This window comes from Chlamydotis macqueenii, chromosome 3 (assembly GCF_036417535.1).
Source record: "Chlamydotis macqueenii isolate bChlMac1 chromosome 3, bChlMac1.mat, whole genome shotgun sequence".
Taxonomy (NCBI): domain Eukaryota; kingdom Metazoa; phylum Chordata; class Aves; order Otidiformes; family Otididae; genus Chlamydotis; species Chlamydotis macqueenii.
In genome coordinates, this window is record NC_141558.1 from 121,352,007 (window position 1) to 121,372,272 (window position 20,266).

Here is a 20,266-nt window from a genome sequence, read left to right on the forward strand (position 1 = left end):
GCTGGCAGCACGCTGCTCATGTTGGCACAGCTACAAGCCTGACTCTGTGCCGTGCTTGAGGGCTGTCTGGCTGGTGCTTCTCTGCTTTGCTTCAAGAGGATCCTGCTTGGTTCAAGACGGTTGTAAGATGCCTCTTGTTGCGCTCTTGTCTGCCCATCTGCGTACTCCCATTCTTGTCTTTAATGCCTATGTCACAGTAGAAACTGGAAAAAACATCAGATGTGTGCAGCCTGGTTTGTTGCCCCTCACCTTTTTTTTTTTTTTTTTTTTTTTTTTTAAAAAAACCTTGTGTGAATTGCCAGGTGGGGATAAAAAAGCCTCCTGCATCCCCCGAAGGTCTGCTGTGCCCTACTGCCCTTTGGTCAGCTGTCTACCAGGGTACCCACTGCTCCTCTCTCTCCCTTCAGGCTCATAGTGCATTTACTTGAATGCCAGACAGCTTTTATTTTTGCAACCTTTAGAAACTTAAGGTGCAAGGGTCATCTTAGATTTGCCTATTTATGATAAGGAAACCACCTTTAGTGATTGTACATTTTCTGTGGGGCAGGTGTTGGATTTGCTAAGCACTGGTGCAAGAGCTTTTTATTGGGCTCTTTCTGGGTACCCAGGGATGTCTTACCCCAGATTTATATGTGTTTAAAAAAAAAAACAAAAAAACCTCATGCAAACACAAGGAGACTGCTTGGGTCCTGAGTCATCCTGTGTTTAAATACAGTGCAGTCTGACATGAGGCCTTTCTAAATATTGGACTCAGAAAACCTGCAATTTGGTGGTGTGATAGTTGTTGGCTTTCGATGAGTCAAACATAGTGAGGCTGAGAAATGTTTACTGCTCCTTAACCCTCTGACCTTATTTTCCTGCAATTTTTAACATCTGAGCCAACTGCCTTTATGCAGCTAAGATGTCCAGTGACCTGAGTAACACCTATGCTGAGAGACGAACTCAGCAACTAGACCTTACGGTTTGTATTTCATTTTTGCACAGAGCAAAAGAGGTGCAATTTTCTTTTACTTACCTGACCATCAGTGCCATTTAATTTTCTCAGGCAATACTGTATCTCTTAAGAGCAGCCTGCCACAACATTAATACTAATGTAAAAATATTAAAGGGTGTGCATTGAATATACTTGCCTGCATCTGAGCTCTAATCTAAATCATATTGACGCTAATAAAAAGATGCTTACTGACAAAGATGAGAGGTGATTCAGACATCAAGTGACAATCTCCTCCTGTTCCAAGTTTCTATTAAGCATTAATTTTCAGCTTTTTCATGCAAAAAAAAAAACCTGTGTAAAGCCAATTAAAAAAAAAGTCACATTTGTGCATTTAGAACAGATCCAGACTTTCCTAAAAGTTACATATTTCCATTGTGACTAATCTTTAGATAGCTCAAAACCAAATATGTCTGTAAGACTGAACTATTCTAAAAATGTGCTCATCATCTAGATGCCTGAGCAGGAGAGAAACACTCAGTAACTGACCCTCAGTGACAACAGACTGAGGCATCTCTGGAAACTACAAAACCTCTTCATTCAAAGGAATATAGAGGAAGAAATTTGCCACACAAGTGTGTTTGGGGCCCAAACACAGACAACGTTGGTGTTTTCTGCACTGAAAGTATCACAGAAACGGCCCTCGGTCTCAGTGGGAGCAGGTGTCAGCAGACACACGTGAATTGGTCGCTTAGAGAGTGTGTAACAGGAGGTGACGAAAGCTGTGTTTGCAAAGCACCACCCCAGAAGAATGTTTTACAACAACTGACCATCGAACCTTGATAACAGGCTCCCAGAAGAGCCATGGTCACAGCAGGGGCCTGGTGACCACACTTTGATTTGTCTGGTCCTGAGGGCTCAGGAAGGGTTCACATCCAGTGCTCACCGACATCAAAGAGATCCTACATGGGAAGCCATGAATAGGTAGCACTAGTGAGGTCTGTCTTGTCTTGAAAATGTGTGCTAATGGTACACTTTCCTCAGGATTTAGAGCCTTTATTTCTTCCTGGGCAATGGATTAATTTCTTAAGACACTCTGGTCATTGCATAGGCAATCCCCTGTTTAGTTTGTGGCAAAATAAGGATTCTCAAAAAAATGGGATGCTTAGGGTAGTTCAGGCCAGAGAGAAGAAAAATGCGTCTTTCATGGGACCCTGCAGAATTCATGGAGCACATGCCATTTCAATCCAACTCTTAAATCTGGCATAGCCTTCTCTCTCCACAGTTCCTTCTGACTCTCCTTATCTTCTTGCTGCACTTGAGAGGAGAATTTGGACTGCTGGATTTTGCCATGCAAACATTTCACGCTCCTGTCCTTTAGAAGAAAATGGCACAGCATGAATTGCTTTTGTTGAGGCATTAAACGGGCAGCTCTGGAGTTCCTCTGTTTGTCCATAAAGCAGATGGTAGAACATCTAATCTTTCCCATGCAGCCCTCAAACATACTCAGCTCTGACTCTTGGAATGAGCAGGTCAAATGGCATGTCTTCCCAGACTTTGATTTCCATGGAGACTTCTGGGAATTGCCAGCCATTTTTCTGCAAATATCTGCCCAATTTTGCACCCAAGGTGACCCCTCAGAGCAGGAGGCCATAACTTTCAACTTAAAAATTGGTCACATTGGGTGAAACAGCACCATGAATATAGACCCCATAAAGTTTATGAGAGTCAACGTCCTTCAGCCATTCAGTAGCACTAAGCTCTAGTGTTTAGATAAAAGCAAACCCATGCAGAGCACGAGTTTGGGTTCAGCATGCTTTCTGTGAAGCACATGCCCAGGTTCTCCACTGGGCCACAGGCTAAGCTCCTGATCAGAAAGCCAGAATATACGATTTTAAAACTCTGAGCTTAATTCAGCTCTTAGATACATCATCCTAAATCTGCCCGTGCTGCAGTGAAGCCAGTTTAACAGCTGAACTGGAACCCCTGTTGGAGGCTTTAATATGCATTATCCTCTATCGTCTGTAACAGCTTTTAAAAACCTTTTTTTTTTTTTTTTTTTTTTTTTTATGAGGGTCTCGCTCAGAGCAAGTTGGCAACAAAACATTCACTGAAATTTGCCCAGCACTTTGGAGGGGAAATGCATTCCTGTATAACTTCTTATTATTGCTGTTATGTCACTTAATTTCCCAAGGTGGGAATAAAACTAGGAAGAGAATTGAGATGATTTCTCAAAGGGCCCATCAGTCCCTCCAGGAACACAGTGTGTTGCATCCTATCCATGCCTGTGACAAAAGGCAGCTACTCCAAATTTGGTTTAGCCTGAGGGGTGATTTTCATAATAGTATAAGGGAATGATGTATCAGATAGACAATCTAAATTCTAGAAATCGCTTTCTTTGCATTTCAGGAGATACCCTGAAAAACAGATATACACTCTCAGTTATGTGAAGAATGCATGAACTTCCACTTCAATGAAGAATTTTTCTTTAATTAATATGGATTATAGAGGTTTTCAAAAATAAATTAATACGGACAATTACGTACTAGGACAGGCTGACATTGCTAGCAGTTCCCAGAGACACTAAAGAGAAGTGTCAACACCCTGAAGACAAAAATGTGGTCAAAGAAACATTTTTTTAGTCATCTGTAGTAATGCATTTCCTCAGCTCCTGCTCCAAGTTCACTGTCCCCCTGTTAACGCTGTAATGTCTCTCCATGCCTAATTAAAGAGCCATGTTACTTCTCAGCCTCTTAATTCACCCTGTGGTTCAGATCCTCAGCCGATAGGAATCTGTGAACCTCTTCTTGAATCCTGTGTGCCTGGTTTTCCTCCAGTGCAACGACCCTCACTCCAGTGCTACCCTGCTGGTTTGCATAGACAGAGGGGTCTAATCCTGCTCAGGAGAAACCGAGACCAGAATGATGAATCACCTTCCCCTGTGCCAGATATGTATTTCTGTGGAATTACATAGATTAAAACACTTTCCTGAGTAGAACTGTGCCAATAGCTAATGATGTCAAAGGGATTTTTCAAATTAGCTTCGACAGGCTTTGGACCAAACTCTAAATGACTAGAATATTTTTTCTTTCATTCTTCAGACTAAGGAACTACGATAATAATGTCACGGGAAACTCACCTACCACCTTAGGCCCCCCCTCACTAACAAAACCATGACATTCGCAAAAGAAGGAAGCTAGTAAAATGGCATACAAGGTGTTCAATGTCCTGTGTAGAGCAGCATCATGAGGTTATCAAACATTTATAGCTTGCCATTTCGGCTTTGATACGTTAGTAAACTTGAGTCCATCCCCTCAACATATGAGAGGAGAAGATAGTCCTGTCTGGATCTAAATGCACAAAACAGACCTTTTGTCTGTATACGTTGCTAAGTGCTTTCTTGCTGGGCTTTCTCCACTACTGATCTTGTTGATATTTTTTCCCTTGCTGTATCATAGCTAGAAACCATCTTTTTTTTCCCACCCTACAATGATTCATTTTCGTTAAAGGCTGTGGTGATTCCACTGAAAGGCGGTAGTAGACTCACAGCTTTCCCCCTCGCACGTGTTATTCTGCATTTCATAAAGTTGACTCAGAGATAAAAAGCTTGAACGAGACAACAAGAAGGTCAGCTGCAAACTATGCATTTAGTCTCACTTCTTCTGCCTCAGTTAATTTTTATTTTTTGTTTTGGCTCAAACATTGCACAGCATCATCATAAAATACAGATATTTATAGCTCTGAGTAGCTCAAACCAGCGTTCGTCAGTGTAGATGTAACAGTGTTGCATGGGTAAGCTGGCCACCACAGAGCAAACTGATTTTGGTAATCTGCCATCCCGGTACGTAACTGCCTTGGGGCAAAGCAGTGGCTACTTCGCAACAGCCACTCACCACTTCTTCTTGCTTCCCCTGTTGTGCTAGGACTGAAACAATCAGCTTCTTGCAAAGCTGGGTTAAAATAAGAAGCAGTAATAGATTTGGTTTTCCTTGCCGACATTCCCTGGGTACAGCACCAGGGCTTAGTCTCCAAGCTCAGACTAGTCTTTTTGGACAAGGAGGGCACGGTCCTTTCGGGACACTGTTTTTGTCCCCTAGGTTATGACCTACATTTCAGCATTAAGGATGCCTTGTGCTCCTATAGGGCTTCTCTGAGTGGGCAGCACTCTTCTGTCTCTAGAGTGGAGCCAAGTCAGCCTGTTTATTCCATATTTTCCTAGTATCTAACAGAGCAGAGCCAACCATGACAGGAATCCATATGTATGTATATAAAATTAATGTTCAAATATGGAGGCATCCTTTTCCTGAGTAAGGAATAACAGATTTGCTGTATCCAGAGAACAGAGTAAAAAGCACTCTTTCACTGAGAAAGAATATTTTCTATCTCTACCCACTAGATAGGTTCTGCTAAGCAAGGGAGTCTAATCAGATTTTTTGAGTCTATTAAATCAGTGCGAGTTCAATTTCAAAGACAGTCACTATTTGGCTTTTCGATATAAAATCTCTCACTCCCTAAATGCTGCTTTTTTTTAAAAAAAAAAGTACCTAGGAAACGGGGTTGGAGTAATCAAGCAACTGTTTAGACCACAGAAGAATTTTAAAGGTCTTTTCTAGTCATATTAGTGAAAATAATATTCAGTTCATTGTAGACAAATTCCCTTGACTAGTCAGTGCTAGTTTTAGAAACTTCTCCTGTTTGGACAGGAAGATATTGTAGCATCTGAATAAAAGCCAGGTCCGGAGAGATGCTGAGCTCTTCCAAGAAGCGCTGAAGTCCTTCATAAATTCATTGGTAAATTCAGCAGTCCCAGTTCTCCTCCCACTTTGCCATTTGCCATGATTTAATACTGAAATTCCAGTGGCATTCACAATATGTTGGTTCAATATGTTAGGAAGACTCAAGCAGTGCACAGGTCACACAAATACGGCTCTGGAGAGACAGGGCTGGTATTTACTGATGGCTTGGTCCTAAGCAAATCGCTTCCCTTTCCTGCGCCTCTCTTTCTTCCCACTCATCATCTGCCTTGTCTATTTAGATCACAGGCATTTTGGGGCAGCAGGCTCTCCTGCCTTGCGTTTGTGGAGGTACCCATATGAGACTCTTCTAAGTCGTTGAATTTATTTCGGCAGGAGCTGCATCCAGCACAGAGTTGACATAAAGTGATGGTTAGAAATACCATGTCCGGGGAATTGAGCAGCAAAAAGGGACAGATTGCTTGTGAGACAAGAGCATGTTTCAGCTGCAAGGGGCCCTGATCTGAAATGTTTATGGAGGAGAAGCGATGCTGACTATGCTCAATGACCCATCTGTCTGTCTATCTGTACACGGAAATTTAATTTTGTCTCCACTGGGCTCCATTGATCTCCACAGCTGTGATTGATTTCAAGGCCGTGAAGCCTACGGCTGGGCTTGTGCTTGTTCCTGAATGTGGGACCTGATGTAATTTTCTTCCTGTTGTCTCTGCTGGAGACTCCTCTGGTTGTCAGGAGTACTGGGACTGTCAGTCCTGATGACCCTGATTAAAAATGTCACTAGCTCCAGAGCCAAGTCTCGCATAGTGTCTGAAAATAATACGTTCTCTCAGGCAGGAGCAAAGTTTTCCACCGCCTGACGACTGAGCACTGTAAACTGAACTGAGTTTGGAAATTTCCAACTTTTAAACCCCGTTGTTACAAAAAGGGTGACATGAAGCCTGACTGAATTGTATTTTCCCTTCTGGAAGCGATTCCTCCAGGCAGGACTGAGCCTGGATTCCCTTCCTCAGCAAGGTGAAAAAACAGAGAACTTCATTCTCCAGAGCTGTCAATCTAGGACATCTCGTGAGCCTTGAAATCTTAATAAATGTTTCAGAGATACATAAAGAAGCGGCACTTACATGCTGTGGTGACTGATGCTCTATAAATAGCTGCAAGTGTTTGTGTAGAGGGAGATATTTAGAGATGACAGGGCCTTTTTCACCTTCCCCACTATGTTATGGCAAGGACATCAGAGCGGTGCTGGCACGAGGCTCCAGGAGCTCTGCAGCAAACTCAGCCACTTGTCCCTGACTCCAGGTCACCTTCAGAGGCTGTTTCCTTGGTTTATCTCAAGTAGCCTGTCTCAATGGATACTCAGGTATGGGCAAAACATTGCCTCAGCAGCAGGTTGGCAGTGTGACACTTGGCAACTAGGGCACGGTGTCTTGAACGACCCTCGTAAGGGGGCAAGGATAAGGAGGGACGGAGCAGCACGCAAAGCCATGGCCATGCCCTAGCAACGTGAGTTAATAAAAAAAAAAACTACTTCCAGTGTCAGACTGCCCATCACTTTTGCTTACCACAGAAGTGCGAATAAAATGCTCATCCTTACCTCTTCAACAAGCTGCAGCATTCGACGGGTGCTCTCAAGGGACTGAAAAAAACAGAGGAGAAAACATTTAGATTTGGCAAGATACAGCTTCCAACACTAACGTGCAGGCTCATGCTGAGAGTATGCTTTTCCTACGCTCTTTGCCTTCTCTCAAAATCAGGCCATCAGCAGGGCACTGGTGATCTCTTCATCTTCAGCTCTCTGTTACGGCTTGCTAATGCAGCAATTCCCACCGCATCTCGGGGCAGCCGCAGTCTCTAAGGCTCGCGCTCCCCTTGCTCACGCGTTGCGGCAGTAGTGCTTGGAACAGCTGGTGTTCCACTTTAAAAATAAAATCTGTGGTTCTCAGCTAAGACTTTTCAGAGACCTAATTGGTGACTTTTAACATTTAATAGGTTTGGCAAATTGAAGGAATCCTTAGAAAATATTAAATTGCTGCTTTTTGCTCTGAGGCCAGTCAAATTGATGCAGACTCTAATACCTAAACCAAACTCACGATCAATAAATACCTTAATCTAGACTAAACATGACATTAAATTTTACCCTGACTCATTTCATTTCCAATTCTGCTTTCAGTGTAAAGCTGATGGAAAACAGAATCATCTCTAGAAATCCTTTGCCGGATCAGCTCCTATTTCTGGATGTGCCTCACACCAAACCCAACCCCAAGTTTCCTGTTCAGCTATCGGTCTCACTTCATCAGCAAGCTGGTCGGCACGCCGCTGCATTTCTTCCAACTCATTGCGCATATCAGCGTCTTCCGCCATTTTAGCTGTGGGTGTGTCTGCAGATCAAGGATTTGCACGCAGCTGCCTGTGAGCCTGGAAGACAGCGAAAAGGGAAAGAAACAGTGTGGTTAGGCTCCCTGACTCACTGAATTGTGCTTAAATGTCAGTCCCCTAAAAGTGCTTTTATTATCTGAGTGTCCTCAGCCAAAGTGTTTCCTTCTGGATAGCAACTCCTATACAGCAGAGAGCACGCAGAACTGTTCAAGGTGGTGCTTTGTTCCTGTATTATAATCACTTACAAAGAACAAGGATGTATTCTTATCACGTTCTTTGAGGAAAATCCTGCCTTTTTTCTTAACCTTTCAAATGCTATTCATACTGAAGCTGGAGACTCTGGAGGCATTATTTGCTACCAGAAAGAGTCTTGAGACGCATGCTGCCTTCTCTAGAATTAAAAGCCTTAACATGAAGGAGGTCAGGGTCAAGTCTATGCTCCTCGTTCTATATTTTAGCTGCATCGCTTGGAGGGCTGGATGCTCAACTAATACATCTGCAATGAAATTAAAGTTAATGAAACTTGCAGATTTTTCTCGGCTAATGACTTGTCCGCTGTCATCTAGTTCAGACTCTGGAATAATATTTACGACTAGACAAGGAAAAGTTGTCTACCTGAGGGGAACCCTTCATTTCAGGGAAAGTGACGGCAGGACCTAACTGGTATTTTCAACGTCTCCCCAAAGTGGGACAGATTCTGATCTTGATTGTCCCTCCCAATACAGAACATTGCCACTGAGCTCATCCTAACCAGAGATCAGGATGTAGCCCATTAATCCTCATTTGGGTAGGGTTTCTTTTTTTGTTATAAATTCGAGCTAGCTCTGATTACTGAGCATGACTTGATTAAGAAAGGCGGGTCCTCCTACCATCTGTCAGGTCTTTATAACAACAACACTGGCTTATTTCTCTGCTTGATTCAAGCATGGCACATGGCAAATTACTGCTCACTGAATGTTAGATTTGTTCACTGCAGGAGAACCTAATCCCAGGTGCAGAGGAGGTGGGGAAGTTGTGGGGAACTGAAAATAAACAGCCATAAAACACATACCATCATGCTCAATTATAGAAAGAGGACAAAAGCAGCCCCTTTTAGCAAAGCTGCTCTAAGAAGGCAAAATCCCAGGGGCTGTTTTCTATCCTGTCTTTGCAATATGTGCAGCCTTTATGAAACAAGATCAGTCAGGGCAGAGCTCAGCTCTAAAATTTTAACAATAACAACTCTCTTTAAATGGAAGTTATTATCTATTTGAGATTAACCTGTTCCTCGCTTTGACAGCACTCACTGTCAGAAGCATGGGCTAAACAGGTACAGCTGAGGTGCAGGGAGATTTCCTGGATCACACCCTGTTTGCTTAGAAATGTATAAGGAAAGTAGACCACTCCTTGCATTTCCTGTGCAGCTTCAATAGCGGATTTGCTATTTTTTCTTATCTAAGAGGGAATATGTGACCTTCATGCTTTCCCATTAGCTGTGCCCTCACTCGTTGTTGCTTCTCCTCTTTGAAGCTACAGCAGGAAGAAATCCATCTCGAAGAGTCAGCCCTGCAGCTACTGGCACGGCATCTTAATTTCATCACTGAGCACATCGCCACATTCTTGTCAGAGAGAGACTGACATTTTGTGGTGGGCCAGACCGTGTTTAGGAGCCCAAATATATGCTGGGGAAGAAGCCTACACAGTTCTGCCAGCCAGATGCTCACAGCGGTCCAAAGGACCAAGCTTTAAGCTACTCATCTGCAACCCTGGGTGATACAAGTGTAGAGCTTAATTTTCTGGCTAATATTCAGACTGATATCAGGCACTTCAAGGACGCTCGCAAACAGTAGTAAATAAGCTTTACTGAAAATGGGGCACTCTGAGGATTAGGAGGAAAAGTTGAACCAGAAATTGGTCTCTCTCTGAAGGGCATATGAAAATGTGGGGATACTCCCAAGGCCACCCCAACCTTTCCACCCTAGTACTGCACTCGTGTTGCCTTTTGTGGCACATCACACAGCTCCAGGAAGACACTGCTTCTGATCAGCAAACAGAGCATGCTCAGCTGGGATAAAACCAAATTATTTCAGTAAAGAGCTGCTCTCCAGACTCCTGTCCCACTTGGCACAGGCCGGCACTACCGCCAGTTACTGCTTCACAAATTGTGGGGTTTTCCCAGATCAAGGCAAAACTCAGCCTTTAAGTATTTCTAGCGCAGCCTCTGTGACAGAATACCATTATTAAGTCTGTGGACCTAGGTTTAGAATATCTAGTTAAAGTTTTCTCCTCTGTCTGAATCCCTTGCTGGATTTGTGCTGGCAGAATGGCAGCACTGAGCTTTAGCTAAAATCAGGACAATTTAGACCTGACTTGGGGACTGCTCTGATTGGTATATATGTATAGCTATGAGGGGCAAGAAATTGGTTCTGTTACATCCATCTGGCAGCATCCTAGTAGCTGTAAAGTGGGAGGTGATGCATCAATGAGAGGATGGGATGCTAACAGAGGATTCGGTTATTTGGTTCAGTCTCTAAGCATATCTAATGTGAGCTGAATTATTACAGATCTGTAAACGAGTGAAGGTGAGGTAAGTGCTACTGACAATAACAAATAGCAACAGGCTGTTTGTCAGTCATTGCAGCTAAAAATTGCACAGAAAATTCAGTTCCCAAGTAGATTCCAGCCCGACTTTTGACCTTTTACTTACTAATTTTTGATCATGAGCCAGCGGTGGTTCAAAAAAGAAACAAAGTGGAGAAACTTTGTGATTTTTCTTGAGAGTTAGCTTTCTTGGTTAGTTAGAACCATCAGTTGTCATGTTAGGGACAGATGCATCCTATTTTGCATCAAGCTAAAAAACGTCAGAGGTTGTAACCAGAGAGATGTGATCGAACTTGACAGGTTTATTGAGATTGTTTGGTATTTGTAAAGCATTTAGAATGGATTGAGAAATAGCAAAAAACATTCTTCCAGACAAGTCATTTTACATCAAGTTTTAGTCATAAACAAAAGTGCCCCACAGCAGTGCTGATTCGACTTTATTTAATAGAAAACCATGCAGAAGAATCAATAAAGGTTACTGATTTGCTCACAGTATGATAAACTACATGTATTTTGCAGATGTCTGGGAATGGGTTTAAGTTTTTTGCAGATTTTGCAGTTTAAAATGTGGAATAGGACAGATTAGAGATAGGATTTTCCTTGAAAAGCCCCACTTTGGCTGAAATTCCATTCCAGTGCCATGAATTTCCCCCAACAAATGTTGTTTTCAATACAGTCCTATAGAGAGCAGATTTATGTTTTAAAGGGAATTATTTCTCTACAGTACAAATTAACAGGTTTCCCTCTATGGTGTTTCTTAGGAACACCTAAATATAATCCTCTGAATGTATTAAAACATTGAAACTGGATGATTGCAAGAATGGCCAGGAAAAGGTAAACCATAATGGATTTGCTCTCACTGATCACTGGAAAGACTTTCAAAAGCATAAGGTATTTGTCTTGGGCCCACTGAAACCTGCTCTTGTTTTAGTGAAACAGGAACAGGCCAAAGATACTATTGAGAACTTTGAGTAATAAATTCCTTGTGGAATTAATGCTTTTAATAATAGCTGATACTTTGCATTCTCTTCTCATTCAAGCTGATTTGAACCAAGTATCAAAATCCTATAATTGCCTTAGGAACCCCTAATATAACTGGAAATAAACTCTCCAAAATGTATTTGGTATGTTCAACGTAAACTACATTTGATTTTGTCCACAGTCACTTCAGAGATGGCAGATCAGAAAACCAAAGTTCTGATGTAATATGTTAAGCTCTTTAGATCTAAAACTTTGATTTAAAAAAAAAATTGCTACAGAAGTTACAGCCACTTGCGTACACTCGGTCGATTCATGTTTATACTTGCAATAATTGTATATACAAATGCAAGCTCAAAATTTCACCTTGGTTTTTCCACTTCAGAAAAGGGAAAGGAAATTTTCTGCATTCACACACAAACACACACAGTGATCCCTTAAAAGGAGACGAAAGTCCAAATGTTGCTACAAAATACTGTGTACTTCATGTACCAAGCTATGCTCTGTGTCTTCCAGACAACACAAGTCACTTTGGGGACTTCGGTGACTTGCATCAAATTCCCTGTGCACCACTCTTATACGTTATACTGGTGCTCATAGAGTAGCACAACAGCAGACTAAGGGTTAAAGAAAAATACAAAGAGAGATCGGCTAATGGGAATGCATTGCCTATTATACTTTGAATTCTGCATCTGCTATTTTGGTAGTGCCCAGATGCAATAAAGGATCTCATAGCAAGAACATTTTATATCCTTATGGAGTTATACTGAAGTCTAAGAGTGACCTACATATATACCCAGAGGAAGAGAGATACAATGAGTGACCTTTGAAAGCAAATATTTGCTTCATAGTGATATAAACACTTCAATGCAATAAATACAGGAAAATGGAAATGCTGCAATTTACTGTGGTGAAGGCAACACTGCAATAAAGTGTTCTTTTTTAAGCCCTCTCCATGTTATTAAAGGACACATCTATTCTTCCTGTGGATATTTGTAGCCAGAGGATGACTGCATTGGCGTATTCTACTAAAAATGTCAGAGTCGGTCAATACTACACTTTATGCTTCTTTCTTGTAAGACTGAAAGAGCATTTCCACAGTGGTGTGGCATTAGTAGAGCCACAAAAAAAAAACCAAAGAGACACTTCGGATCTAGCATCTCAGGATGGCTGTTAAGCCATTTAAAGCTGGATGTTGGGTTCAAGCTATTCTCCATTTTTAATCTGATTGTTGGCAGGGGAAACACACGCTGTCAAAAGGGGAGATGAAGTTCAGCTACAGGGGAAGGGGGTCCTCCTTGCTCCCCAGTGTTGCCTCCTTGGGTGCTGTGCAAGGCGTGCACTACGGGGCCAGGCATAAGGTAGTTCTGGAGCTGTATAGGATCCTTCTCTGCAGGTGCACATCCTTTTCCATGCTGCACCTTCCAGACAGCTATCACTGCCCAACGGGGAGCTATCTAGAGCTCAGCTGCCCAGCACGTTGGCCATGTCTTTACCACCCTCACCAGCCTTCCCTAGATGGGGTTTTTGCAGCTGGGTTATAAGAAATTCACTGGCATTAACCCCAAAGCGCAGTCTAGACCAGAAACTGTGAACTAACAGCAGCAGGGCATGAAATTACATCAAAAGTGAGAACCTGCTGCAAAGGGATGCTTAGATACCAATACCTGTATGTGTTGCTGACACCAGCAGGTTCCGCCTGAGACTGTGCTGAGGATGTCGTGTTTGAAGGCAGATCCCAACAGAAAGCCAAGAAAGGCATGTGTGTGCTGCCCACAGTCGGTGTGACAAACAACAGCGGGTGAGAAATTATTTAAGGGAGTTGGGAGCATAGCTTTTCTAGATCGTGGACTCTCAGCAATGGCCCTCACAAGCTCTAACTGTTTGTTTTCAACTTCTGTCATCTCCATTTCATCCAGAGCTCACCACAATTAATACCATCTATAGCAGAAGCATTGCTTGCTTTTGCCCTTATTGTATTTTAATTGATCTGAAAGCACTTGCAGAACAAATAATCTGATTTTGTAATGAAAAATCCTATTTAAAGATTTTATGCTATTGCATAAAATGTAACAATGAAAAATTACTGAAATTGGTTATTTAGATTTAAGTTTTAAATAGCTCTGAAATAAAATCTTGAAGAAAGTCTGCTTCTTGCAGGGGGGTTGGACTAGATGACCTTTGAAGGTCCCTTCCAACCCTAACCATTCTATGATTCTATGAATTTTGCAGTGCAGCCTGTTGCCTGGATGTAATTTATTCACAAGATTTTCAGCAAAGTTTTCGTTTCCAAAGAAACACCTTTGTTATGTTTGTGTTACTGATTAAGCCAAAGAAGCTGCCTCAATGTTTCCGTAGGGTGTGTTAAAACTAAAGTGTGGCACAGACACCTCGTCTCTCTTCTTTTGCTGCCCCGTAGCCTGTTGCTTGCAAGCCTTTGGGCTCAGCTCCATAGCTGAGGCTGACGGAGTGCAGTGATAACCAATTTCATTTCTTTTTCTTGATATTCAGTAAAGAATAATGCCTACTGGCGAGGGCTTGTCAGGGAGCGACTTTGGAAAAGACAAGCACTGAGATCTTGCAAATCTGAAATCAGGAGAAGCAGGCAATTCCTAGTTTGCCACTGTCTTCCTGCAGCACCTCAGACAACTTATTTTACTCTCTTGCTTACGTTGCCTGAAGATAGGTCTCTAGAGCTACGTGAGATGCTGTAGGTATTTGGTTTCCTGCTGCTGGCTATATCTGTCAGCATCATGCAGACGTCTTGGATACCCTTGGATGGGACTGCTTATCTATGTTTAACAACTGAATCAGTCTCCAATCTACACAATATGAATAAAATTGTTTTCCTTCTCATCTTGTCTTTTTTTTTTTTTTTCCCCACTTGAATTCCAGGTGTTTCAGGGCATGGACTGGCGCTCGGTTTGGGGATGTATGTGGTGCAGGACAACGTGGGGTTTTGGATAAATGCTAGTGAGCACAACATTCTATTCTCACACTGCATCTCTGTGTCAGAACCCATACCTAACTGGAACCAAGGAGTCTCCAGCCAGAGGCCAAAATGAAGATACAGAAGTATAATTAGACAAAATTATGACTCCTGACTATTTGCTAAATGCATTGGAAAAAATAATTGAAAAGCAGTTTTCCTATGGGCTTGTGTTACTGTAATGACAAAAAGCTCAACAAAATGATTTCTTAGTGTGAATGCAATTACGCAACATAAATGTGCTACCAGGGGAATTACTTCTTGTGAATGTGGGCACCTCCACCCCGGCAAATCTTCTTTAGTGGGCAAATGAGCGTGATCGTGCGTATACACGGTTGCAGTGCAGCAGACAAGTTGTGTTGACATAACCGCTCCGTGCTGCTGGTTTCTGCAAATAGGGAGGTTATGAGCCATACATCCCATGCTTTCCCCCAGGCACTGCAGCCAGGGGCAATGGCAGGTGGAAAAAGTTGCTGTTGAGATCTCAGAGAATAAGGAACAGTCATAAAAGAAATGCCTGGAGCCACCCCATCCCAATACAAAGCAAGTCATTGTTGTCCTGTCAGTTGTCAGACAACACAGCTGTTTTATGAGGCTCCAACACGTGCATGTCGTTTTATCAGGCTCCCACACTGGAAAAAAAATAAAAGCGCAGAGCAGCCATTTTGTAACAATTTCACTTCACAGTAATAACAACTTGACTTTTTATCCATTTTACTGCTAACAAAACTGCTTTAGAAAAGAAACCTTTCAATGTGTTATCTCCTTGCAGTCATTTCTACACCTATGTACCCACACATTTTTCCTTTCTAACAGCAACAGAAAAACATTGCAGGCAAAAGTATTTGGTTTTTTCCTGTCTGGGAGAGCAACCAGCTGAAGTGGTGGAAGGTGAAGAAAGAAACCCTCGTACCAGGAGTAGGCACCTCATCTGGAGGGAGCTGTCAGCAGCGCAGAGGTCACCAAACAGAGACCTGGACTGAGCAGAGTGCTGTGAGTCTAATTCCCTGTTATTACAGGGAGTTGCCTTATACAGCTTCATTTATAATTTAGTAAGCTATGTCGTATGATTCCCTAAGTTTATTGTGTTCCCGCTAGTTCTGAGTCCAGACTCTCACTTCTCCAGTATCCAGGAAATATTTCACTTCTAGCACAAATTAATTCACAGCCAGAGAATAGCAGCTTGTTCCTGTGCCGATTTTGTTCTGTGGCTTAAATAGTTCCTTTCCTTCCTTGCTCTCTCCTTCTCTTCTCTGAGGTATATAAACAGCAGTCATAATCTTTCTCAGCATTTTTTATGACATGAAAGATCAGGCTCTGTTAGTCCTTTCTTGGTAGATGAACTGTTCGCCACCCTGCAGCTGTTGCTTATGCTGGTTCCAGTTGAATTAGGCTTCTGTGGAAAAGGTGGCTGGCATTTCACAGGGTGTTTTAAAGGAAGATGTAGACTTTGCTCGAAGGGCTTAGTGCTTCCACATCCCTCCGGGAGATACCTGTTCCAAAATATCCTACGACCTCACTTGCCATTTGCATAGCTGGATCTTGGTGGCTCAGGACAAGAAATCCAGGTATTAGTAGAGAGGATTAAAGGAAATGTCTTGACTCGTGACAAAGCTATTTACATTCTGTGGCCAGAGTCTGGGAGAAAAACAAAAGGCATCTGCTTAGCTGGAGGAGGAGATCTCTGACTGAGTCACGATTTTCAGTGAAACTCACACCTTGAATTCATTCAGGTCTTCCTCAAAATATTCACTGCAGCAGTGACAAGCAATCAGCCTCTATTCTCTTTGATTATATTCCAACCTGGGTTTCTTTATGCTGCTCCTAAGCCCCTAAATCTGATTAATGGCCAATTTTAGAAGCTAGGGGTGAAAGTCATGCCCCGTTTCAAGTTGGAGGAAGTTTCACCACTGTCATTAGCGGGGTCAGGCTTGCAGGTGGAGCTAACAGCCAGCAACGTGCTGGTAGATGCTGGCAGCATGTGGAGGGTGAACAGTGGAGTGCGTGCGGGTGGGTCTGTGTGCAAGCATAAAACAGGAGTACTTGGCATCTTAAATGCTTTTGTGTCAGATTTTCCTGGGGCTCTACCTGCCACCCTCTGTTTCTCTTCGATGAATAGATGGATCAATAGATGGATGGAACATAAATATAAATATATAATGTAATTATTGCAAGACATTTATTGAGGGATTCAGGAAACAGCAAGAAATAAGAAAACTGCATGGAATATTTTAATGGGGAGCTTAAAGGGTGTTCCCACCAGGATCCATGAGGCATGTTGTGTTTGCAATTCCTAGGTTTGTAGAAAGAAACTGTTTCCTCTGCAGAATCTTCTCAAGTGCGCACAGAGCTCCTGCTCCAGCCCCCTGCCTCCATATACACATCCAAGCCTCTTCCACATCTCTTAGTTTCAGTTAATTGTCACCTCTGCTGAGCATCCCAAACCAAAATGATCTTTTGGGGTAAAAGCAGGAGCCAAACCTGGGCAATGAAGGTGAAACCAGCGTGGGGCAAAGACAGGTACAGATTTCCCCAGAAGCCAAGTGGGACCTGCATCCACTGTTGACTCAAGGCACCAAAGGTGTTCACCACCCATCTGTGCCAAAGCATTATTGCTCCTTTTCCTCACTGTCTAGGAGTTGCTCACAGGCAACAACTGCGAAGTGCTGAGGTTTCACAGGTGGTATGAGACACCTCCTTTCAGTGGGCTCCAGGAAAGGGGTTGGTCATAGCCCGGGAAGTCAGTGGGCAGTGAGCAACAGCCTGTTTGCTCACATCTCTCACACAGAGGTTGGATCAATTTGATTCAACCTTATAAAGTCACTGTAATACAGAAGATGAACTGTGTCTGTGCCTATTAATTACCTCCCGGTGCTGCAGTTCGTGTCTCTGAGTCAGGAGAGCTTCAGCTACCTAACAGGTAATGCAGCATGAGAAAATTACAGTAACTCAGCCCTGGCTGCTCATTTTTTTGCTCTTAGTCTTGCCAGTGGGGAAGTCTTACACATCAGTGTGGTGGCAACAAACTGACTGCTGTTGGTTTGTGTTCATGAGTGAAGGCTCTCCCCCTGTACCTTCCTAAATCAAGAGGAGCAGACCCAGTGGCAACAGAAAAAGCGAGCTGACCTTCTGCAAGACAGCATTCAACATGAGTAGTTGTTCAAAAGACCTCACTCCACGTTGCCTCGACTGGAACAGGATACCCAGAGAGGTGGTAGATGCCCCATCCCTGGAAACATTCAAGGCCAGGTTGGATGGGGCTCTGAGCAACCTGATCTGGTTGGAGATGTCCCTGCTCCTTGCAGGGGGGTTGGACTAGATGACCTTTAAAGGTCCCTTCCAACTCAAATTGTTCTATGATTCTACGGTTCTCTGCCTTTGCAAGGTCAGTGCAAAATGCTACCATGGCATAAGAGATACAGACACTTATATTACATGCAGATCAAATCAATGGCAGAAAATGCAAGCCAGCAGAGATCATCCTCAAATTTCTTATAACCACCCAGGAAAGCAGACAGACAACTGAAGAAAGACTTTTTTAGTCTAAATGAATGATGAAAAGGAAACCCACAAATGGGAGAAGGATTTTTTTTAGGCTAAATGGATGATAGACAGGAAACCCACGAGTATTACAGGAAGAAAAGAGAGCACATTTGCATTGGCCTCTGTCACAAAGTAGAGCTAATTTCTGCTGCATTTTGCGGAAGTCTGCAAGTCAGGGGGAAATTTTGTGGTAATTTTATTTAATTTAAAAGTGTTTCTTTTTTTAATTAATTGAATGGAACAGTGAATAACTCAGTCATTAAAACAGTCATGGAATTCTTCATTTGTATGATAGAAAATACGTTATTTCGGTGCTATCACTTCTTTATTAATTCTGATGCTTTTAGGACTGGATGAGACAAGCTCTGAGTGTAATCAGCACTTTTACAAGCTTAGTATGGAATGGTTGATGATTTTGGTACACTGGAAAATATTGAAAATTTTTTATGGCGGAAGAACAATAACTCAGTATTTTAGTTTAAAAGATTGGCAGTGACATAGTTAACACCATCAACATGAATGCTGTCGTAGCTTTGATTTCAAAGCAATAGACAGGAATAAGGCTTTCCCCGACAATGTTTGTTATGGGCTGTCAGCAGACTCAGGCACACAACATTTCATTTCTTTCTGCACTCGGCTGCTGGGCCAAAGGGCTGTGGCTTCACTGTTGCTTTTGCGGGTAGGTTTTACCAGCTTTCAGTGCATTTGTGTGGGCACTGAGCCAAACATGCAATGCCAAATGACACCTTCTTCTAGCAAGAGTTGGTAGTGTAGATTCTGGCTTATGCAGCTATGACCTTAAGTTTAACAGAAATGAATGAAAGACAATTAATGCAGCTGTAGCGACATGTAAACATTTCAATAGGGGAGTAAAATTCTACACGCTGCAATCATGAGGGTATTAGGAATCTAAATAGACACATTTCCCCTTTTGACATGTATTTGCGGTAAACAAAGCAAGTAATTATGTTTACCATATCCATCCTTTCCTTTCATTTCTGCCTGATGGTAAATGTATGACCATGTTTCAACCAATGGACTGGTATATTTTTAGCAGAAATCTTCTTTAACTAAGTCGCCAGACTCAAATCAGCAGCTGACAAAATATAAGCATTATGAAACTGGGCTGATGGTGTTATTTGTAGAATGGGATTTTTAACTGAAGAAGGGTGATTTTTTCAGCTATGAGGGACAGCAAAAAAAAAGATGTTAAAGAAAAGATCTCATTGTCTTTGAGAATCTTGGTTATCTCTGATTATTCATGTTATTTTCTTTTTCAAATTAAAGAGCCTTATCTTTAAAGAAACAATTTTATTATGCATATATCTGTATGTCAATCTGTCTGTCTGTCCATCCCTCTGTTCATTGTATCATACAGCATCTGAAGCAGGTAGCAAGAAGGAAGGGACCTTGTCAGTTTGAGGTTTTTTCCTTTTGCATGCAGCCATTTGTGGTGAAGGCATGGTCATGAGGAAATGCAACACCATAAGTAAAAGAGAAAAGGCACCAGAGATTATAGGTCTGAGTCAAAGCCTTATCATCTCGAGGAACTGCTATCCAAAATGTATCCAAAAGGAGTTCAGCAGACCATCTGCACCTCTCTGCTACTGCCAATGGATTTTCTCTAGGGCAATGGAGCTTTAATAATGGATAAAGAAAATAAAAATGGAGGTTGTCCTTTCCGAGGGTGCTCTGAGTTGCCCCCGAGGATGTCGTGTGTTTTGCAGACCAACCCCCATGCTCATGGCAAAGGGCTCCCTTTCTGCCACATCCAGGACAGCTCAGCCCTATCCCCGGCTCTACTCTCCTCTACTTTGAGCCATAGTCTCCATTAGGAACCTAATCTCTGGAAGCAGGAGTTCAAGCTCAAGAAAGTCCATGAACTTTGAAAAACTTACTTCCCTTCAAGAAAGAAAAAGAAATAGCTACAGCTACATGATAAAAGTAACGGACCCTACTTAGTTTTTAACTACTCCCGTTCTCAATTTATATATAGGTGATATACATATATACACGTGAGTACAAAAAATATAGTTGGCACAATATAAGAACATTTGCATTTAAAAAATGCAATTTATGTGGCAAAAAGGCCTGGGAACCCCATTTTAAACCAAT

At 42.4% G+C, this 20,266-nt stretch overlaps 1 protein-coding gene across 2 annotated transcripts in view; it reads right to left on the reverse strand.

Moving 5' to 3' along the window:
* Positions 1 to 20,266, reverse strand: part of SNAP25 (synaptosome associated protein 25) — a 65,162-nt gene that overhangs the window by 21,989 nt on the left and 22,907 nt on the right. For both annotated transcript variants that reach the window (XM_086745322.1, XM_086745321.1), the window contains exons 2-3: positions 7,975 to 8,100; positions 7,280 to 7,321 (exon numbers count right to left, since the gene is read on the reverse strand). In XM_086745322.1, coding sequence (XP_086601448.1) covers positions 7,280 to 7,321; positions 7,975 to 8,046 — 114 coding nt within the window. In that variant the 5' untranslated portion in view covers positions 8,047 to 8,100. The remainder of the gene's footprint in view (positions 1 to 7,279; positions 7,322 to 7,974; positions 8,101 to 20,266) is intronic.